Source organism: Panthera uncia, chromosome B4, assembly GCF_023721935.1.
Source record: "Panthera uncia isolate 11264 chromosome B4, Puncia_PCG_1.0, whole genome shotgun sequence".
NCBI lineage: Eukaryota > Metazoa > Chordata > Mammalia > Carnivora > Felidae > Panthera > Panthera uncia.
The window spans coordinates 94,536,980-94,561,390 of NC_064809.1; the positions used below are offsets into that span (position 1 = coordinate 94,536,980).

Genomic DNA, 24,411 nt, shown 5'->3' on the forward strand with positions numbered 1-24,411 from the left:
CTCTCTCTCTCTCTCTCTCTCTCTCAGAAATAAACATAAAAAATTAAGATAACTTTATTTAAAATGTATCTGTGAAACTATTAGACACATTTTGTTGATGAGTATGTATATTCATATGCTGTTATGTGTGTAAATGCACACCAGTCTTTAATATACACACCCGTGGGTACATCTATCTGCAAAATGCCTCTCAGTCCTTGAAGACTCTACATTTGATCAGATTGCTAGTTCAGGATACAATAAACTTACCTTAGAGGCATTTTTTTTCCTCTAACCTATTTAACTCTTGCATGAGCAGTTTCCTTTCTTTTCCTTCAATCATTTCTTTTTCTTTTATGGGCCCTTTTCAGAACCTTCACGTAATAGCCTAGAACTACATATTTGGCAATGTAGTCAATGTTGTTGTGAAAAGAACCCTCCTAAATTTGGAAGATGGTTTTTCTTATTACTCATATTTTTATAAATGCTTAGTGATGCTATTACATAGTTTAATACTAGGCGTACCATAATATATTTTAATAAATTTAGCTTTTTCCTTGTTTGGGACCATCTAGATCACTTTCCAGTTTTTGTTAAACAGCACCATAATGGTCTTTAAATTATAGATCTTCCTATTATATTTTGGTTGTCTCTTCATATCAATTTCTGGAATCATGTTATCAATTTTTCTTCTAAAATATTAAGCTAATATGTAGGAGTAGGCATAAAGTTTGAAAGTTCTCTTTTTATAATACACTGAACAAACAGCATTGGATCCTATTTTCAAAATAATTTTCTTACTAATTTACTAAGTAAAAAATTACCCAATTGCTATTTCAGTGTATATATTTTTATCACAAATGATGTTGAAAACTTTTCATATATTCTCTTGCATTTCATTCTTTGGTGACATAATCATCCATGTGTTTTACCCATTTGAAGATTGAAATTTTACTCTCATTTTCATAATTTTGTATAAATGGTTATAAAGTAAAAATAATGAACCATAACATATTTACTACACATTCATTTTCCCCATGATATCTAAATATTTTAATGTTATTGTGAAAAAGCACATGTTATAAATTAGTGGCTTAGGAGGAGTGCCAAAGGTCTCCCCTAAGTTACATATTTGGGAAATGAGTTATAAAAGGTTCAAATGCATTAAAAACATTTGATCTACCTCTTGTTTCTGTCTGTGGAAGAGAGGGCTGTGTGCTAATATAGCACACAAAGAAATGGTGAATTCATTTGTCATACCGAATCTCATTTCCTTTTGCAATCAGTCTCTTATATTCACCTGTTCTCTTCTGCTCAAGGTCTCTCCCAGCGATTATTTTACAGATCATTTTTTACCCTTAAGGGAAATAGCTCGTTATAGTGTTAAAATCTTTTCTTAATGCTTTGTGCTAATAAACCAAAATTGTGATTTCACTTCCTGCTCCAGCTGTGCTTAGTTTTTATATCCACTGTACATGTTGCTCCCCCATCAGGCGTGTCCAGTTATCCTTTTATTCCACACCAACTTATTATATACCCACTCTATGTCAGATGCCACGATAAATACCAAGAATTCAGAGCATGCTGTATACAGCAGATATGGCCCTGATCTCATGAATCATATATAACAGGGTAAGATTGACCCTACGCAGGAAAAAAAAGCAAATACATAGATATTTACTAAATGTGAGAAATGCTGGGAAGGAAAAAATAGAACACTGTGAGAGAACATATGCGCAGATGGGTCAGGCAATTTTAGATTTGGTGTTCAGGAACTCTTTCTCCAGAAGAAGGAATGTCTACTGAGGTCTGAAGGTGAGAAAAGGCTGGGGAGGAAGGAGATCATTTTGGAAATATGGAAGGGCCTGTAAGGGGCTGGAGCAGAGAACTAAGTTCAAGGAAAAGAAAGAAACTGGTGTGTCCGAGCAGAGTTAGTAAGGACGAGAGAGAAGGTAGGAGAGGAGGGCAGGAACTAATCATAGAGTGCCAAAGGAGACTGTGCTGAGGAGGTTGGATTTTATCCTGAGTGCAGCGGGATGCTAAGGATCGGATCAGTTTTAAGCTGGAATGTGATGTGGTTCCGTTTGTATTTAAAAGGTGAAAGATTTATGCGATTTGAAGAGAAACCAGAGCATTCCATTTGTGTTTAAAGCAGTTATCTGGAAACTTGTAATAACACACTGGGCTTGGGGCAATCTGCATACCAAGAGAGGAATCAGTAATAAAATTAGGAAGATATTTGAATATTCAGGTGAGAGATAATGGCAACTTAAATAGCCAGTAGATACACAGAGACATGGATGGATTCAAAATGTTTTTTTAAATGTTTATTTAATTATTTTGAGAGAGAGAGAGAGAGAGAGAGCGCGAGCGCCAGCAGGGAGGGGGAAAGAGAATACCAAGCAGGCTCCATGCTGTCAGTGCAGAGCCTGATGTGGGGCTTAATCTCACAAACCAGGAGATCATGACCTGAGCTGAAATCAAAAGTCAGACACTTAACTGACTGAGCCACCCAAGCACCTCCCAAAGTGTTTTTTTGAAGGTAGAATAAGTGGACCAAGGGATAGATTGGATGAAAGATGTGTATGAGAGGTGAGGAAGAAGAGGTACCTAAGTATTATCCTAATGTTTGTGGGTTAAAGGCCTGGGAACAAGCCCTGTGGAGCTGTAACCCTTGGAGGTTGAGAGAAGACGAGTGGCCCAGGCTAGAGACTGATATGGAGCAGCCGGAGAGGCAGGCAGAATGCCAAGGGTGTGGTGTCCCCCAAGTCAAGCAAAAAGCTTATTTCAAGATTCAGAAAATGATCAATGAGGTTAAATGCAGCTGAGAGGTGGAGTAAAGACTGGAAAGTATTTCTTTTGGCAGCTTGCAGATTTATTGATATCCGTGGCATGGATTAAAGAGTGAAGGGGAAATGTCCGAGTAGAAACATGTGTATGTAGCATAAAATTTAAAGAAATTTGCCAAGGAAGGAGATCAGAAAATTAGGGTAGGTAGTTAAAGGGGGATAAGGCTAAGGAAAGTTTTTGTTTTGTTTTAAAGATGGGGGACTGTTGTACTAGTTGGGCTGGTAGAGAAGGAGCCAGGATGAGAAGAGCATGATAAATGTTAGAGAAGTAAGAGATAACTGGGACATGAGTCCCTAAGACGGTAAAAGAACTCATGTCTGATAGGAGATATACTTCCAGTAAATTTGGGAATTTGGAAATTCTGATGAATTTGATTTTTTCCGTGTTTCTTCAGCAAGGTCAGTAGCTGAAAGTGAGGTAATAGTGGGCCAGAGAGAGGTTTGAAGATTAAGGATTGGGAAGGGAAGGACGGCATGGCTGTTGTATTGATTGCCTATTTGAGTTAGGGAATTATGAATTTATAATAACACTAAACTGATTGCCTTATTTTCTCCCATGATGCTTAGCAGCATGATGCAGACCTGGAGAAGGAAAATACTTGGATTCATCCAGGATTGGGGTTTCACCACCTAGTGTCCTTGAAGGACAAAGCTGCAAAGGAGACGAGGCTATTTGCTATAAAATGATTAAGATGAGCTATGAAATATAAGCTGGATAATTGGGGAAACAAAAAGAGAATCTGGTAGACAAATACCTGCCATTGATAAAGAGTCTTAACAAGTATATATGATCTGAACACTGAATAAAAGAAATCCCCGTGCTTCGGAGCATATGGGAAATGTAATTTGTCCTTGTTGAATTCTCCTAATGCCATGCCCATTAATATGGGGATATCCCAGGGAACTTTTTCAGTCCAGAGCATATGATGAAGAGCCCTTTGTTTTCCTCTACACTGATATACTGTCATACTGGTTTCCTGGAGTGGGTTGATCAGTAAATGGGAAAGAAGTGAGATAGCATTTGTTGCTTGAATGTTTGGTATATATCTTGCCGAAGCTTTGTCTTTGTGGTCACCTAAATGTTAGTGTTTTTGCTGTTTTAGTGCCAACGTAGGTATGGCTATTTTGTGCCGAGGGGCACTAATGAGTGCTTCTATTTCATGAGCCACCCCAAGTCACAAGCAACCAGTGGCTTGTCACCTGAGCAGAGCTCGGTGAAAAATAGGGCACTAGACTGCACAACTCAGGAGCCCTCCAGGTCTCTTTCTTTTTCCAGACCTGGGAGGAGAAAGGTTTCTAAGCTTTCCTCAAACCTAAAAAACTGTGGCCTTAATTTTTTTCTTGAACTTTTACTTTTTAGTATATGTGCTGCCGAAGCGAGCATGCACTTTTACTTAAAAAAAAAAAATCCCTTAGGGCAGCTGGATGGCTCAGTTGGTTAAACATCTGACATTTGATTTTGGCTCAGGTCATGACCTCACGGTTTTGTGGGTTTGAGCCCCGCATCGGACTCTGTGCTGGTGGTGTGGAGCCTGCTTGGGATTCTCTCTCTCTCTCTCTCTCTCTCTCTCTCTCTCTCTGCCCCTCCCCTGCTAACCCTTTCTCTTTCTCAAAATAAATAAATAAACTTAAAAAAAAATCCCTTTAAGCACTACCTTCCTTCCAGGTTGTCCATATAATTTCCCTCCCTTGAGTCACTAGGACATTTTGACTTCTGGAGGTGAGGCTGAAGATGTTGACTCTAGGTCCCCCACCCCCACCCCTTGAGCTTGGTCTTAAAATAGCTAACATTTCTTGGGTTCTTATGTGGCAGGCATTTTTTCTAAGAGCTTTACTTGTTTTATGTCATTTTCTGTGCACAGTCTTCTCAAGTATTATATTATCTACCCTTTCCAGTCGAAGAAATTAAAGTTTAGAGAAAATAGATACCTTACTCAAGATCACATGACTGATAAGGATCAGCCTGAATTCCTATTTAGTTTTCTAAATACACACACACTTCTTTATCAATTGAGTTGCATTTTTTTTTTCTCAACTAGTCACCAGCACTAGGTCTGAATGAGTAAAGGAGTGGAAGTGAGGAACTCCATGTACGAACCCTATAGTCCGTGAGCATCTTGATTTACAAAAGGCAGTGTATTTTTACCAGTAAGAATATAGTTTATCTATTTTGTGAGCTTGTTGTGGTCAAAGTCCTTTACCAGGGCATTCAGGAAAAGCAATTCACAAACTTCAGTTTTACCAATAGATTCATTTTGTGTCTCAATAATATTTCAAGCTAGCAGCAGAAGTGAGAGGTGGGGATACTTTTCAGTACCCCAGCACACCCCTATAGACTTACATTCACATTATTTCACTAACAGGTGTAGAACCCTGTCAGCTTGTTCCGGAATGTATAAATTCAGCAATGGCAATATTACACCTCTGGTGATGCTCTTGCATGTTGAGGCATTGATGGCATGATATGTAATTACTAAATAAGAGATCTGTGAAAAGAAAACTGAGGTGAGAATATGCCATTGTCTATAATTGAAGACAAACAAACAAACAAGTCTTTTATGTGCCAGCAAGTTGTTTTGATTTAAAATTTTCTGATTTTCTGGTACATTCTGCAATGCTTTAAAAAAGTATACTGCTTTTACATAATTATACGGATTATTATTATATTATTACATTATATTATATATTATATTATATATTACATATTATATTATATTATATCATATGGATTTTTAAAATAATGTAAATTGCCTTTTTGTTCCTAGAAAAATATATGAATGCTCCTATATCTAAGTAAGTAACTTCTAAAAAGTAAATCTAGGTGAAACACACATTAAACAAATCAAAATCAAAATGGCATGTAAACAGTGATATGTTATTTTCAGGCATTTTGTTCTACCTGTTCAAATAACTTTCTTTCCTAAATACCTCTTGTTTTTTACTGTGTCTGGTGGCCAGATATTCCTGTACCTTGAAAAGTTTGTGGTGGTTCCTTTTTTCCTGGGTTTCCTTCTTAGAAACTTGTTATAATTTAATAATAAAGGTTTAATAATTATTCATATTTTTTCATCCTTGGTTCTTATCTACTAGAATAAAATGTAAACATTCTTTTATTTTGCATATAATGCTTTTCCAGTGCTTTGCTACTCATTTTTACTTAATATCACAATCTCCAGCCAGTTTTCAGTTATGAACCAAAATAATATTTTGATCTGTAGTCTAGCTTTCTTGTGTGTTAGTTGGTCATCTGTCCCTGGTTTGGTGTCTTTGCTACTGTTTCTCAAGGTCAGGGAATGTAGAAACATCCTCTGAAGTACATGGCCCAGGCTTCAAATGGGTTTTATCCAATCCTTGTATGACATTGCTATGATCTGGCAGCTTTTAATCTCCTTCCTTCCTTTCTTTCTTTCTTTCTTTCTTTCTTTCTTTCTTTCTCTTTCTTCTAATGTTTATTTATTTTTGAGAGAGAGACAGAGACAGAGATGGAGACAGAGACAGAGAGACAGACCACAGTTGGAGGAGGGGCAGAGAGAGAGGGAGATACAGAATCTGAAGCAGGCTCCAGGCTCTGAGCTGTCGGCACAGAAAATGACACGGGGCTTGAACTCACGAGCTGTGAGATCATGACCAGAGCTGAAGTCAGACACTTAACCGACTAAGCCACCCAGGCACCCCTAATCTGCTTTCTTATTGCCCATGGCTCCCTTTGAAATCACCCTACTCTGATAATGCACAGACTTACAAATATTTAATTTTTGAGGTTTAGGTTCTCAGGTTAAAAGCTCCTACTCTAGAAGCTTTGTTTAAGTCAATGGTTTAGCTTAGTTTTATTTTTTGTTGTTACTCCCTTGTGAACTTTTGTCTGTGGAACTTGTATACTTTTTCTCCAATCTTTTCGTCTGCCTCTTTTTTTTCTTTTTTAACCTAAGTATCTACCTCCTTCCCTTCATACCTACTGTTTATAACACAGTGAAAGCCTAGAAGATTTATTCAATAAAACCAGGTGTTCTTTGTTTTCCATTTTGCCTAAGTTGTATGAGAGAGTTCCTACTTTTCTTTCTGAGGTTGCCAGGAAAATTTAAGATATTTGGATTTGTTTTGATTATATCCCCCATTAGTGTTGTATCAGTCAGGGTTTGGGGTTTCAAGCCACAGAGACAAACTCTGGCTAAGTTAGGCAAAAAGGAATTTATTGGAAGGGTGTGGGGTAGCCCTTGGAATTATTGGGAAGGCTGGAGCGTCAGGCTTACAAAATGTTTGGTAGGAACTAAAGGGGACTCAAATTAAGAAACCTCGCCAAGGTCCTGCCAGGGGAATGGCTGGTTCAGCTGCTACCATTAGCATGGCTGCCTCTGGACCCTCAGTGTCACCATCCCAGGGGATCATCTTTCAACTGTTCCTGCTTCTTTGCATTGGTCCTGCAGGATTCACAGTCCTGGGATGAAGTATCTACTTGCCTGAGGCCAGGGCACACGTGCATCCTTTAGCTGCCAGGGAGCATGGGGAAGGGAGTATTTACTATTTTGTCCCTTCCACTGCCAGTAGGAGGTGGAGCCTTCACCTTCCTGCAGGATTCCATGGTGAGTTATCGCCCCTATATAAACGTGGTGTTTAAATGCTGGAAAGCCCAAAGAATGACAAATTCCCACTACAAATTTTTGAGGTACAATTATTCTTAATAGAAAGGAACAGTATTTCAAACTCTTGCTTCAACCCTCTTGTCACATAGTCAGAAAAATCAATGCCTGAATTTACCTGGCATTTCCCAGACTAGTCTTCCAAGTACAAGGGCTCCTACTTCCCAGTGTCACTGAGGCCCAGACTTGCCTCTCTTATCTCATTGGAGAAAACACAGGACTGGGTCCTGCCTTGCGCAGTCCCAGAGCAATATCCCCTAAAGCTTCATTAGCACATTTCCACTAGAGCACAGGATGTGATTCTGACAAATGGGAATCACAGAGAGTTTGATGCAGGAACGGAGAGGAAGCTTTCATTATTATTTTTATTTATTTTATTTTTTAAGGTTTTGTTTATTTTGAGAGAGAGAGAGAGAGCTGGGGAGGGAGAGAGAGAGAGAGACAGAGAGAGAGAGAGAGAGGGAGAATACACCAAGCAGGGATTCGATGTGGGGCTCAAACTCACAAATCGTGAGATCGGGACCTGAGCTGACATGAAGTCAGATGCTTAAGCGACTGAGCCAGTCAGGCACCCCAAGAAGTTTTCCTGATTCTTAAAAAGAGATTCTCAGGAAGAAATTCTGTTTCCTCTGTGCAATGTCATGTCTGAATGTGATGGTTGGGATTACTTGTACAATCTAACCGCAAAATTGAGGATGAAGGCAAAACACAGGTAAAGGTGGGGCCAATTTCTGGAGGAAAAGAGCTGCAGCTGTGGTACCTTCTCTAATAATAGGAAAGAATAAATCTTGTCATTAAAAAGGTCATTCTAGGGTGGATTTTTTTTTTTTTTTGTAATTTGCAGCTAAACATATATAAACCGGTCCATATATCTTTGGTTTTTAATAAACTGTCTTTCTGTGTCCTGAGGAATAAATCCTTTGTGCAGTTTGTCCTCTGTTTCCATGTGCTAAAGGGCTCATTACTAGGAGTGCACAATTATTCCATGTAAACATATTAAAAGATAATAGTGATTTCCTTCCTCAGCTCACCTTTTACTTTTCTCCCTATTTACTTATTAGTCCTGTTGGCTTTTGTGCATGACAGATTGTGGATCATGTCACCTGTTAGCAAAAAAAGTAAAATAAAGATGGTCTCATACCCAATAGTTCAGTCTTTTGATGACATCATATGCAATTCCATCTATCAATGCGAGCTATATATCTGACAAATATGCACTGAAATAATAACTTATGTTCTATGTTAGTGTTTAAATATGACATTTTGGAGGAACCTGATGAATATAAGAAATGTCTCTTTACAGTACTCTCAGTTGTTCACAGGGAGGCATATTGAATAAGGAAAGTCAGGAACCACACAAATATAGTCAGCGTTTGCTGGGTCCCCAACTGGGCACATAGATGCTGGCTAAGCAGTGGTAGACAGGAATAACAGGGGCCTTACTCTCATGGAGTTTACAGAGTACATGAGCAGTCAAACTAATGAACAAGCAATTAGAACACAGTGTGATAGATGTTCTTATATGGTACAATGGGTGAGAATGTAAGAGGGGTACTTAACTCAGAATTAGGAAGGGGTGGGAATGGGCAAGAAAGGATTCCTGAGAAAAATGGATCAAGCCTGAGTCCCAGAGATTGAGCTGACTTGACGTAGGCGAAAGAGAAAGCATACATAGCGAAGGGCTTGTGCAATGACCTAGAAAAGGGAGAGAGTATGAATAGGCATCTGCAGAAAGCAGGAAGTAGCTAAGTTGAGGCAGAGAGCAACAAAGTAACAGGTAGGATTTCAGAAGTACAGAGAGACCAGACCACGAGGGATATTTTTAAGTCCCATTAGGGTGTTTGGACTATATTCTGAATGTAGCAGGGTTCCATGTATGCATTTGGTGAAAGCTATTCTGGCTGCATGGCAGAGATGTGATATGAAGGGAACAGAGCAGATACGGTGGCAGTGCTAGTCATCCAGAGAGACTGTCAAATAGGAGGAAGGAAGGGGGAACCTTGAGGGAATAGTGGGGACGTGGATCATCACTTGAATGTGGTGGAAAGGGAGAGAGAGGCATCCAAGAAGATTACTTGGTTGAGGTGGATAGAAGGGTCGTCACTGGAGAAGGGCTGCCAAAAGGAGCTGATATGGGGGAGGACAGTGAGTTCAGCTTTGAGAAGCTCTTAGTCATCTGTGGAGCATCTAGCAGATATTGGGTTGGGTCAGCAGTTGTGTGCACAGGTATGGGGTTTGGACGTGGGCTGGAGTCTCTGAGTTCCACTGTTCTGATTTATTAGATGATGAAGATGATATTTACCCCATAAATGTCATGGGATTGAATGAGATAAAATATAAAGCAATTCACACAGCACTAAAAAAAGGAGGCAAATATTATTGTTTTCATTGCTCTGTTCTTTGGTTATTACCGTCAGTGATGCTTTTCCTTCAGTTACTCTGTTTCCAGCCAGTAGGCTGAAATGATTACAAAGATTATGGCAGCTTATTTCTACTGAGTACTTAACTGTATTCTAGACACTCTTTTCTAATTCTGTACAGATATTAAAACATTTATTCCTAGAATAACCCTATGAAACAAGGGCTTCTATTATCCCCATTTTATAGGTGTGAAGATAGGCACGGAGAGGTTAAGCAACTTGCCAAATCATGTAGCTAGGGAGTGTTGGGGTGTGGACTTGAACAAAGATAGTCAGACTTCCATTCTTGCACTTTATGTATCAGAATATACTTTTGCTAAATGGGCTTTTACCTTTTAATCAGTTTTGTCCCCTAAGCATATTCTAGCAGTTATCTTTGTTCTTTTCAACAACTCTACTATTTCTGAGAACCCTCAGTTCCTTTCACAGTTAATATTAAAACCCTTTCCTACTTTGTATCATAATGTCAAGCCTATTGCAGATTGACTTTCATACACATACCTATAAACATCAATTTCCATTTCATATTTGTAACTCCAGCCATCTTCATATTCATCAACTTGTAGATTTGAAAGGAACTTAAAATCTTCTTATTTAATTGCATACCAAATGTTTGAATTCATCTTGTCAGGTAGTTTTTGTACCAAGACTCCTACAGTTTCAGTCACAGAAACTGTCTTCCCCAAATCACATCTGAGTATCTGCCATTGTATTCAGTAACCTTTTCTCCACCACTGTTTCCCCAGCACATGAAAGCTACCAGCATTTGAGAAGTACACCTTATGTTTTGTGGAATGAATTGATAAAGAAATGATTGATCATCAAAAAAAAACCAAGAACAAAACAAAAACAACAACCACATTTACGATTCTGTAATTTTCTTTGTAATTTGACAAGGACAAAACAAAATTTCCTTAATTTAAAATATGACTATTTTCATGCAAGAGGAAGGTTAAAACAACTAAGGAAAACACTTGGGGTTTTCTATTTTTTTGGAAAAAAGAGTTGACATATGTAGCATTCCAGTAACACCAGAAGATTGGAACTGCCGAGAATCCAAGAAGACGCTTTCTGCCCTGAATTCTGAGGCAAGCAAGTCAGAGATGCTTCCTAAGCCTGGATAATTGCCATTTTAGCCTGCTTGAAATGTAAATTTGAGCTTTATTCTGAATTGGGGAGGAACCAAGAACTTGAGTTGAGGATCACTATTGGGTCAAGGTCAACTCATAATATGAACAGTTGGTCTGTCTGTGAAGAGATTCTTGTAGTTATGTATTAGACCTTTCGAGATCCATGGAGTATTCCTTTGTTTCCTCTTTGGGATTATCCTAACAACACTATCCATAAGCCAAATCCAAGAAATAAATAGTTCTATTTTGATACATTTTATTATTGCATCACTAAAATAAAACTCAAATTTATGTTTCATAATTCCCATTGTTCCAAAATTTATTCATTTAAGTACTAAAAAAGCATAAAAGATAACTGTGACAGTTAAATCTCAAATAATTTATTTAAATCCTGGTCCCTGAGTTCTAATGGAAAATGACTCATATGGCATATTCAAAGCCAAAGTGGAATTCAGATTGGTTATTCAGGGTTGCATTTTTTTCAATAAAGTTATTCATAACACCTGATGACGGTGATGGATTTGTGGTTGCTAAGTTCGTGTTGGGCACTGCATCTTTAGAGTCTGATTAAGTGGGAGTTGCCATTTGCTGTGCTGTGAGTTGCCAACAAAGCTGAATCTGTCACAGGTGCTACGATTTGTATTTCAGAAAAATTTCTTCCCCAAGTTTAATTATCCCCAAAGTATTCCACTCTATGTAAAGTACTGAAAAGAGTCAGCAAGTTCTTTTTTCTCATTTTCAGTACTGTGATGTAAATTAGGATTTTGTCTGCTACCTACATGTTGTAGAGATGATGGAATTTCTAATGGCAGGGCCCCTCTGTTTTATAATATAAAATACTATTTTCTATTCATTTTTGCTGCTTTGGATTCAGGAAAAGAATAACGCCAGTTAGTCATAACTAAATAACGTATTCAGAGTGACATAAACCATGCTTCGTAGAAGGGAACAGGCATGAAGTAGATAGAAATGTGTAGATTTAACTACTAATGATGGAAACTGGGAAATGAGAAGTCCTACGCTCAAAAATATTAAGTGTGGGATTGACTATTTCTTATTAAATATTAATATATGTTTCAAACTCATGGAAATAAGTGTGTATCATTTTTTGTATGAGACAGCCTGCCTTTTGCAGAGAGACTAGGGAGCTGGACGTGTTTTGGAGACGGTCATCACTCACTCTTTCAGCAAAGCAACTTGTCTTCACATCAGCGTATATCAGTCAGGCTTCTGCTGTTATTTTTTCTTTTCCATAAGACAGTTCTTTTTTTTTTCCCCCAACATTTCAACAGGAAGTCCTGATGGGGAAGTGTCTTCTAAATATTTCAATGCAGAGATAGTTTCTTTAAAATTGCCCGAGGTTTATTTGGTAGATTAGAGAAAGGCCTTTGACCCTGGGAATCCATAAGAAGTGATTATGGCTATGAAGATAATTTTTAAGATGGCAGTATTGTTTGGTGACTTGATCCAGAGATATGTTATAGTTAAATCTCTTTGGGATATTTTAAAATGGGATTCTTCATCATTTCCCATGCCTTTCTCTTTGCCTTTGTACTAATGCAATTCTAACAAATAGAAATGGTTAATTGAATTGAGAAATAAGCGTGTTTACGGGAAATTGCTCAGCCTTCGAATTGTAATTACAATTTTATATTCTTTGTAGGATTATTTAACCATTCATAAGTATGGCAATGCAGCCAGAAATGATCTCTGGAATACATTATCAGAGGTAAAGTATAGGAAGCTCAAATACCAAAACCTCTTCTTGAATATTTGAATTGAGTTTATAAACCATTCATAATTTTTATTGGCACTGACAGTTGTTTTACTTTTTATATTTCCATTTTCCCCATATTGCTTTATCATTTTAATTTTGATACATTATATTATAAAAATAATAGGATTTAAAATTACTTAAACCATAAATGGTAGTAAAAAGTACCTTGCCTACTTTCCAGCAAGACAGTACTTCTGAAATACAACATTAATATGGTGTCAGGCCCTTATGTTTGAGAGAAATATTGATGTTAAAGTAGTTTTTTTTCTATAGGTGAATAACAAATATTTAAGTTTGATGCTAGACATATTTGGGATACTTAATGATGCTGCAAGTACTTGTTTTAACAATAAACTATGTTTTGTTTTCCATTAAGTAAAAACTTTAATGTTAATAAAGCTTTCATTTATCTGTATGTATAAAGCTTAACTCAAGGCAAGAAGATTAACTTTACTAACACATTATATTAGCTTCACTGATTTTACATGTTTTCAAACTTAAGTAAATCATAAAGGTAAAAATAAAAATGGCTCACTGTTAATTATGTTTATAATTCATGTTTATAAAACTAATTTATGCAATTTTGGTTATAAAGGCTTTGAAAAGGAATGGAAAATATGTAAATATACAAGAAGTAATGGATCAGTGGACACTCCAGATGGGTTATCCTGTTATCACCATCTTGGGAAATACAACAGCAGAAAATAGAATAATAATTACCCAACAACATTTTATTTATGACATCCGTGCTAAAACTAAAGCACTTGAACTTCAGAATACCAGGTACAACACTCCTTTACATGAAAAAAACAATTGCTTTTATTAGTATGTTTCGCTGTGGGTTTTTTAACATTTTAAAAAGAAATGCTTACCACAATTATAAAATGTAAGTGAAATATAGTTTTCATTTCTTTATTTACATGTGGGGTTTTCATTTTGATTCCTCTTTTACTCTCATTTCCAGATATTTTAACCATCAAAATGACAGCATACCAAAATTATTTTGTTTAAGAAGACAGAGTTTAAATTATCATGGTGATTTAGAAAGATATGTGATTTCTTACTTTTCCCTGTAAATGTTTGTTGAATTAAATTCAAGAAAGTTAAGATGCATCGAAGTCAATTAAATGGAATGGAGCAAACTGAGATTTATAAAATAGATGAGAATAGAAACTATCCAGAAAGACTAATTAAAACAAACTAAAAACCACAACCAGACTAACTAGTGTCTGAGCCAAAGGAACTCAAACTAGATCCATTTTTAAGTGGTCTAAGTATCAATGCTACTTAGCATCTAAATATGTTCTCTTCCCTCATTTTCAGTGTTTGAAACCACTGAACACACAACATACATAGAATTTTTATTTGTTGTTAAACTTTCTTTTCAAATGCTTATTTAATTACTGAAAACAGCACACAGTGCTTCTTCCTCTTCTACTTTGTATTTTCGTATTGTTTTGTGTCTTATTAAAAGCTAAGCCAAGGAAAGATAATAGAACTTAAATCAGTTCATTTCATTTTTTAAAAGGTGCCCTGAGACAAGATTGAAGGGGGGGAGACAGAAGGGATGGGGTTTAAAATTAATAAATGAAGTGAAGTGCTTGGATGAGGTTGGCCATTCTGACTCCCATTACCCTGGGATATTAGAACCCTGACTTTACCATCCACCAATACCTAAGAGGTGTGAGGCATGAATTATTTTTTGTTTTTGTTTTTGTTTTAATTTCCAAAAGGAATAGAAATCATTCCCAGGCAGGTTAGTTCCAAGATGGGCTATACGTAGGAGTGATAAAGAAATTCATGAATGTTTTCTGGTGACTAAATGTGGAATGTCACTCAGGAAAGCATGGTCTTAAATGTCCTGGTCGGCATATATTTTGGCCTTCACCAAACTGCCCTTGCAGCCCAACTGTTTCAGTACAGTAGTACCCTGCCACACTGTCAGGGCCTGACTCTGTCAACGCCTCTTTACTCAGCCGGATCCCGCCCAGCTGCCAAATGCTGCTTTTGGTCGGTCCTCCATCCTCTCTGGCCCTGGGCTAAACCTGCTTAGGCATCAACCCTGGCCTTGCCAGGAAGTACATAAAAACTACTTGACTGTGGCAAAGTTAGAGAGATTTAGGCCATGCCTTTGAGAATGATCAGTCTGACACAAACATCACTGATGCAGAAAAACATAAAGGACCCGCAAATGACAGAACACATTTTGAACAAAAATACTCTGTCAGCCTATAACATGCATCAGATGTATCAGCTATGGGTCTGACTCTTTAAAGGAAGAATTTCTCCCAGGCTGTATAAGTACATCAGTTCTATAGAGCCTTGCTTTTGCTAGAGTTATAAAATCATATGGATAATTTTGAACCCTGAGAACTTGGCATGTAAAATATTAAGAGTAAGATAATGCATGGAGCCCCTTTAATCTTGAAAATTATTTTCTATCTATTTTGAAATAACAGAGCTTGCAGTTAAAAATTTAGTATTCAATTGTATATTATTGATCATTTTATTCACTCTAACCTGTGGTCAGAGCTTCAAAACCAATTCTATCTGTCTTTTGTATATAGCCTATATACATCTTTATTAAACAATGCAAGCTGTTGATCCAGTAAAATACAGTGCCCACGATACAAGAAACCCCATAAATTGTGGACATTTTCTGAGCCAGTATACTCAATTGTTTGTCTTGAATTTTTTAAAGCATACTAGAACATCACTACAACATTCCCAAACATTTTTAGTGTAATAATATATTTGTAGCACAGAAAGATCTTTACATCACTAATAATTGCATAAAGTTTGATGGCATATAAAAGTGAATTAAATATTTGCTAGAATTTATGCACTTTGGGAGTTCTGAATTTGTGTAGTTTATTTTTTTCTTTATGAAGTTAATATATTGCAACCTTAAGTAATATCTCCTCATATACTTATGGAGCTTCTCAGAGTCCCGTGCTACAGAGAATTATATTTACCTCCACACTTGTATTTTCTTTTGCTATTGACCCAATGACAGCACTCTCTCAAGGGTGTATGGTGTCTACATTAATGCTTTCCTAATATTGGTACCATTTTTAAAAAAGATTTCTCACACTAAAATAAGTACCTATTATTGTCTACCTTAATGTGGTTATTAGGATAAATATTGTTTCATTAAAAAAATGTGAACTATGAAGAGAGGTAGTCCCAGGGAATATTAAAGAAAAAATATCTTTGAGGTCTATTGAAATGCATTTTGTGTATGTTTTTGTTTTTGTTATTTTTCTGCTTAAAACGAGATGGCTAAAATGAAAACTTAGGTGGCTGGGACACAATCTAATTTCACAAATTCTTTTTTCTAGTCTTTTTTCAAACATAACCTACTGTAGGGTGAAATTTCCTTTATACCACACCACACTTCACTCAACAGTGTTTAGTGTCTTCCACCCTTTTAAGTTATAACCGTAAAGCAACCTAATTGCCACGCTTTCTTTGATTTTTGAAATGAAATTTGTGAAAAGATCAAATATGTGTTGTTTGGAAAGTTATGAAAAATAACACATAGGATTCATTGGATAGCAGTTCAGAAATGAATACAAATTTTAGATATGCTTGGTATTTTGTAATTTTTATTTTGTTTCTGTGACAATATATAGATTTTCACTGTGTGCATGCACAATCGTACATACATGCAGACACACAGAAGGCAAAAGCATTCTTAGAAAAAATATAGAAGACTGTTTCAAAAGTTTTACAAAATGCCCGAATGTTTGTATCCCAGTACCTTATAGTTAACTCTTTTACATCTGAACAGCTATGTGCCGTTTAGGAAGTTTCCTATATGTATGTGCCATTGACTGTAAACAACATGTGGGTATTGGCATGAATCTCTTTTTCTGTACTTTAGAGACTTTTGCTGAAATTCAAATATTGAAGCATGCCATAGAAATTTTATTATAATTTCTAGCTTCACTATTTAGAAGAATAGAGTCTAACTAGATGCAGAATTATATTTTTTTATATAAGGGAAAATAGTGTTTCATTCACATTCCATGATCATGATTAAAAAAGATATATTTATCCTTGAGGATTTTTAAACATCTTCAGTTTTACATATTTCTTGCCCTTTAACTGATACTTATTTGGCTTCACAATTTAGTTGACCCAACTCCATGTGGAAGACGCATACCAAAAAGTCAAGTTCATAAAGTTAATCTCTGTCTTGCCCATAGAATGATTTGGCCCCTTTTATTTTACTTTGGTCTAATCCCATGTGATCCAATTCAACAGCAATTTATGGAATGCCTTCCATTTCTAGGCTTTTTAAAAATCTTTGGTACACAAATATGAGCTCATAGTTTACTTTGAGAATCAGATGCACAATCAAGCACTATTCTCTCTTAACTAATGCTTTTGATTAATCACAAAAGAGTTATTATTTTTAAAGATCTGCTGTTAAATAAATAAATATCAATTCTCTTTGTCTTTCTCACAGTAATACCGTTATTAAATATTTGTCATATTCTTAGTATTATATTACGACCTTGGAGGTATTTGATAAAGAGCTTACATGGGTTGTGTTCATTTACTTGTACTTTGAAAACAATACTTTTGGCTACTATAGGTGTGTTTATTTCCTGACCAACTGTGTAGATTCCATTGTAGTACAACATAGTGTCTCCATATAGTTGGCACTCAAAAATGTTTCTCTGGCTACATACAGCATATACTTTTAAAATTTAGAATTTTAAACATATTATTTTAACTTTTCATATTATAGATGGCAATTCGTATAAAATTGTGAATTTCTGCCAATCTTCCATTTATATTTTTTTAGTATTACTGAATTCTGCTTATTGTAAGTGGGAAACATGAAATTATAACATAATCAAATTCCATACGACAGAATGAGAGGAGATGTCCTCTTTTCCCATCCCCCCCAAAACATATTCATTATATTTTTAAATTATATAACCCTGGATATGGTTCCTGAAAATTCTCAATTCTCTGTCCACTCTCTAAATTACAGAGCTCATATAGTATCTTTTCCATGAAATCACAAGTATTTTTCACATACTAGATATTATTGGCTACCCCTGTTCTTAATGGTGCAATGGTAGGTCAACACTGAACTTATTTTAAGACCATCCAGCTTATCTCTGGCTAGTCACTTGAGATTAAATTGATACTACTTCATGTACAAGAATAGGCTTCAATTTTTATCCCATAAAACATCAAATCCTAGAAAATTCTTCCCTTAATCGCTGAGACTCATGACTGAACCCTGCACATTGGTTGATGATTTTATACATCAATTTGGAAATTTCATTTCACAAAACAGAACATTAAGTGTGTCCTATGTGTTCTTTGTATTGATCTAGATTTTAGGGACATCTGATTAGTTTCTTTTTTCATTCCTACTTTGCTGAGCAACTTTAAGTGTGCTGTATTAATTAACCTTTCTGTAAAATGTAATAATAGTACTTTTTAGGATAGTTATCTGAATAAATAAAGATAATGTTGAAATGTAAATGCATGAAGCCACTGAAATGTGTACTAATTTAATATAGAAATGAAAGGAAAAGAGTTGTTTTGAGATTTTAATCAATTTGTTATGGCTCTGATTTATTGATTTAGCTACTTTTTATTCCTAATGCAAAATGCAAATCATTTTGTTTTGTTTTGTTTTGTTTTGTTTTGTTTGCAAGATAAATTGTTTTGTTGAAAGTCCCCCTTCTAGAAAAAAAAAAAAAAAAAAAAAGAGGTTAGAGTGGGAGAGAGCCAAAGCATAAGAGACTGTTAAAAACTGAGAACAAACTGAGGGTTGATGGGGGGTGGGAGGGAGGGCAGGGTGGGAGGGAGGGCAGGGTGGGTGATGGGTATTGAGGAGGGCACCTTTTGGGATGAGCACTGGGTGTTGTATGGAAACCAATTTGACAGTAAATTTCATATACTAAAAAAAAAAAAAAAAAAAAAAAAAAAAAAGAAAGTCCCCCTTCTGTATTGAAATTCAAACACTTACAGGCTAAGTCTGTGTAATGGCTTTGAAGAAGTGAATTCATCTTCCTTAGTTTTGTGACTGGGGAATTTTTTTTAGTGCCCCTAAAGAGTAATAAAAATCATGCAGAAGGTGCATAGCAAATGTTGTTTGTTTATTTGTTATAACCTTTTTTTATTCTTAAAGTTTCTATTTTATTTTGCAGTTACTTGTGGCAGATTCCATTAACTATTGTGGTAGGAAATAGAAGCCATGTGTCTTCAGAAGCAATTATTTGGGTGTCTAACAAAACAGGTAAAATATATTTTTTCTCCTCAGGAACTATTTGGTTTCAGATAATTGTTTAACAACTTAACCTCTGGTTTCAGCTGTTGTAAAAATGTGAATAAAGACAAATTAAAAAGAAAATATAGAAGAATGATAATTACCTCTATAAAATTAAGTATAATATAGTATAGTTTGTACATAGTCTAATTTTAATCTGCCTATATAATTATTAAATTTATTTATGTCATTCAAAGTAAAGAGAAAATTTTAAACCAAGCATTTGTAGTACTAATTTTGGCTGTCTTAAACTGTATTATTTTATAATCCCAAATGTAATTACATTAGAATCATAACTCCCAATAGAACAGTATACCAAATAATGGAACACAGGACACATTTTAAATTCCATTTTTCTGCTATCTTGTCTTTACTGGCTCTTTAAAGAATGGGCAAGGTGATATACTCCGTAAAATCAGATAATTATAGGGACAGAGAGGAGGGGTCTTGATAGGTCATCAAAGTGTCCCCTAAACTAGGGTTAACTCTCAAGGAGCAGAGAAAGATGAGATTCTATTCTGTTTCTAAATATCTTCAAATAAGATAGTAACCTATTTCAATTCACTGCCAAAAAGCTATTTCTTGAATCCAATCTAAATCTTTCATGCTAGATGTGAAACAGGTCTCTTTAATTTCTGTTTTCTATTGAATTGAATAAAAAAGGCAATTATTATCTTTTATGCAACATTTCATTTAGATTTAAATGGTCAAGTATGTCCACACTTTGTTTTTCTTATTTCTTTGTGTTCTGCTAATTGATTTCATAACCACTGTATAAGGAGCCACAAATCTTTTTTTTTTTTTGCAATAAGTGAGGTATAAATAAATACATAAATAAATAAAAAGTAAACATTGTTTCTGCCCCCTAAGTCTTGCTATTATAAGGGAGATGTGAGTGCTCAAAATCCATATATACAAGAAAAAGTTCTTACAGAAAAATCTAATCTACTTACCAGAAATGTAAATCCTGTATTTCCAGTTGAATTTTTATTCAAATTTTCGTGCTATTATATTTTAACACATAATCACATATTATAATAATGTGTTTTTATTTATATATATCATGTATAAAAGATTCATAAGTAATATAGTGATGAATTGAAATGCTTACTTTAAAATTTGGTGTTTCTACTTTTAAATTGCTTATTCTATTCTATTCTCATTTCTTAGACTTAGCATTCATACCATGATTTTGAATTCACACTATATTATTTATCATTTTACTTCTTTTTTACTTTCATGTGATTGTTTTATCTATCTACATAATTTGTGATGAAATGATGAGTGAAAACAGTGAGTCATTAACCTAACAATTTAACTGTTAGAATAAAGTCATCCCTACATAGGATTGCTAGGGACATGAAATAGAACAGTTTTCAGAAACCAAGTAAAACATTTCTCATTGGAAGGTCCAATGGAAATGGGACAATTGGAAGAGTGCAGAGATACTGATCAAATGTCAGGATCAGACCAAAACTTTTAGGCAGTGTTGGGATTCAGGGCAAGTCTGATTCTTCTTGGATACTTCCTCAAAGGTCCATTTCCCCTAACTCCCCAGTTATTTGCATGCCGTCATTCATGATAACCTCTGGTTTCGTACAGAGTACCCAGAATAGGGTCACAGCTTTTCTTGACTAATAACCACAGGTGTATTTGAGAAGTTGTTTCCACTTATAGTCTTTCATTATTAATCAGGAATAATAATAACATGATGTTTCAAAGTGTACATTTGCCTAAAATGTCACCTATATTAATCCACATGGCTGTTACACACACTATATAGTATGCGCAGTGCATAACTCTGGGAGATGATATTTACATTGACTCTCATACTGATGGCACACTTCCTCTCCCCAAAGTTGTACAGTATGCAATCTACAGAGTATAATGTGTCAGTTTTCATTAAATCACAGCAGAATCTTCAGGTTGATGAAACATTGTCCCAATTGAAATGCTCACGCCTTTGTGGGGAATGCCCATCCCAAGTAAATGTTCCTTGAAAACTTTATAAATCCATAAATCTGGAAGAAGCTTCCAAGCAGGACCTAAAAGAAAAACAACCATTCTGTTTTCCCTGTTGAGTCTCATTCTGACTATATTTGGTTTTGTCTTAAAGTCCTTTATTCTGATGACAAATAAAAACTGACACAATGTACAAATTGGGGGGGGGGGCAGATTGTTAACTCTTGTGTCCTTTTATATGTTATGACTTCTCTCTCTTGTTTTTCAAAATATAGTCAACTAGTATCAATAATAATGTTTTTCCATAAAAACATTAAAAAACTATTTTGGTCAATTCTTATCAAAATGCATCTTAAAAGTCCACCTTTTAATTATAACAATAAGATCAATGTTTTAATATTTTTCATTGTCAGTAACATAGATTTGATCTCAGGAGGTACTAAGGCACAGTCATTGGTAAATAATTAATGTATAAATTTGATTTGAAACATATATATTCTTGACACCTCAATTTTTTAAACCCTTTAGATGATTACCTAATTGATTCCAAGTTAAGGCATAGTTCATTTTAGCCTAAGAATAGTTTTAAAACCAATTTTTTAAATAATTGAAAGCAGGTAAAGGATTTATGTCTTTTGATTTTAATGTTGAAATACTGAGAATATAGACATTTATAAATGTAGCACCTTGGATATGGATTGACAATTAATATGTAATGGAAGGAAATAAATTTAATGCCAAATGTTAGAAAAGATTCAAAATAAAAGGGAAATTGATTCTGAAATTACAAGTAAATATTAAAAATAGTATAATGATGTAGTGTTTGCCTTAATCATTGGTTTATATAAGATTCGCAAGCCTTTAGAATGAGTTATTTTTATCCCCATTTTATATGAGGAAGTTAAGGCTTGAGAAATAATTTGCCCAAATTGTCTTAGGACCTTCGTTTTCTTTTCTAAATTATTGCCTCTAAACTACACACACACACACACACACACACACACACACACACACACAGGATTTTAAAACACATAGATTGCTTAGCTGATGTGCCAAATCCTCAACACATTGCATTTGTGTTCACACACATGGTTCTTTATAGGTTCTATAGAGTATTTTCTAATTCGATTCTCACACAAGTCCAGTGAAAAAGACAGTATGTTTTCGTATACCTGAGTTTGTTTTACACTAATACCCTTGTTACTTTGGCTGACTTTTTCTTAGATTTAAATTCTGATTTTTCTGTAACCAGCCAAAACTGAGTAGAAAAGCTTAATCTTCCTCTTTTTATTCTGAACGTATAGAATATAAAAACAGAATACTATAAAATTTCAACTACTCTGTGTCTTGATATAATCTAAATTTTGTGCCATTTTGGATACATTCTAAATATAATTCTAGATTGTTATTACTAACATTCAAATATAATTTCCATACTTTTTATTTTGGTACTCATCACATACCATACACACCTCATTAGGCCATTGGGAAAGATCTCTTTAAAATTCATCGCTTGCCATTAGTTAATTTGAAGAACATTTTAAAGATATAATTAACTAGAATGAAAAAGACATTTAAAAATCTATTACAAAATCTTTCAGGGAATCATTTCTCCAAAGATTTCATTTATAAGAAAGGCATAAAAATATTCATGAACAGTAATAACCTTCAGGTTTTAGTTATCAATTTAATAATAGCATACGTAAAAACAATAGATGCTGCCTTTTTTATTCTCATCAGATGACATAAAAGGTGTAGGGATTGTTTTCCTATTTTAATTTGTCTCTCTTCTCCCTGTAAGTTGTTTATTCAATAAGCTTATTTACTTATAACTTATTCAATACGTTTATTTTTAAAAATTTTTAATTTTTTGTAGTTTCAAGTTTTTATTTAAATTCCAATTAGTTAACATATAGTGTAATATTAGTTTCAGGAGTAGAATTTAGTGATTCATGAGTTATATACAATACCCAGTGCTTATCAAAACATGTACCCTCCTAATACCCATTACCCATTTAGAGCCAAGCATATCACATGAGATTAAATTCTGATCCAAAATGTGAACAAGAGATAACTTTATAAAACAGATTTCATATCATAGGAATCCATAATTGATTCAGAATTGTCAAAACCTGAATTATGTATTCATGTATTAAATTTGATTATTTTTTAAACTTGTTTCTTTAATATTGTAATTTCTTCAAAAAGTAATGACTTTTTAGATGTTAATGATCAAATTTGCTCTTAACCCATGAATTTAATCACAATTTAAATATGTGTTGTTATACAATCCTAGTATTCTTGAAGACAGAGTTATGATTACTTAAGAGAAACAATATCCTCAGTATTTCAATCTTAATTTTTTTCACTGAATTCTGACATGATTAATTGAAATCTCTCTTCATAAGGTTAGGCCATATCTTTTGTTAATTATTTGTTTTTATTTTTATATCTGTAAAGTGGGGTGACATTCTGAAGCTTCATAGGAATTGTGTGGATAAGCATATTAAAGTTTTGAAAAAATGCAAAAACAAAGTATCAGATGGTTGGGGAACTATTAATATTTTAGAGAAATAGCTGATAGATTAATTTTTTTAAAAATAGCATAGATTAAGCTGGGTAAAATTTCAAATTAAGGAAAATAGTTCCTTTTTGCATTGAGCCACAGAATTGGAAGAGACCTTAAATTCTATTACTTAGCTCTTAGGTTATTTTCAGTGGCCTGAGCTCAAACATTTTTGTCTAGGAGAACTGGAACAAAAATCTAACTGTCTTGCTCCTGTTCTAATTCTTGTTTCCAATGCTATGTCCCTACTTTTCAAATCAATATAAGAATGTGAAAAGTATATATCATATTACAGTAAAAGTGTTATACCATCTTGTATCCATAGAATATGATGTAGTAAAAAGGACACCAAAGTCAGAAGACCTGAGATGGAGCATTTCCAGTTTTCTTGGACAATTCGATTAACCTGTCTGAGACTCATTTCTTTATCTGTTCCAACAGATGCTATTTATAAAAGTGGCAGGAAAGCTGAAGTGCTATTTGAAACATTAAATATTAGATTTTTCTATTCAAATACATTTTTGGTTTTACTTTACATTTATAAAAATTGGCAGAACGTAGCATGCTTTAGATTAATGAGCCCACCCCATTCTAGACCTGAGCAATTAATAATCATTAACGTTCAGCCAATAATTTTGGGGTCACAACCTCTTCCTTTGTGGATTCTAGTTGAGAGAGAATATAAATTCAGTGTTTAAAAAAAAAAGAAAGAAAAAGAAAACCTGTTTTGTAGGCTGACGTGTAAAAACCTTGATAACAAAGTGAAAATCAGAAATTATGCATCTTACTC

The 24,411-nt window shown here is 34.7% G+C and overlaps 1 protein-coding gene across 1 annotated transcript in view; it reads left to right on the forward strand.

Moving 5' to 3' along the window:
* TRHDE (thyrotropin releasing hormone degrading enzyme) overlaps nt 1–24,411 on the forward strand; it is a 383,274-nt gene that overhangs the window by 278,357 nt on the left and 80,506 nt on the right. Inside the window, exons 8-10 of the mRNA XM_049625985.1 lie at nt 12,679–12,744; nt 13,388–13,575; nt 18,975–19,063. Of these exons, the coding sequence (XP_049481942.1) occupies nt 12,679–12,744; nt 13,388–13,575; nt 18,975–19,063 (343 nt within the window). The remainder of the gene's footprint in view (nt 1–12,678; nt 12,745–13,387; nt 13,576–18,974; nt 19,064–24,411) is intronic.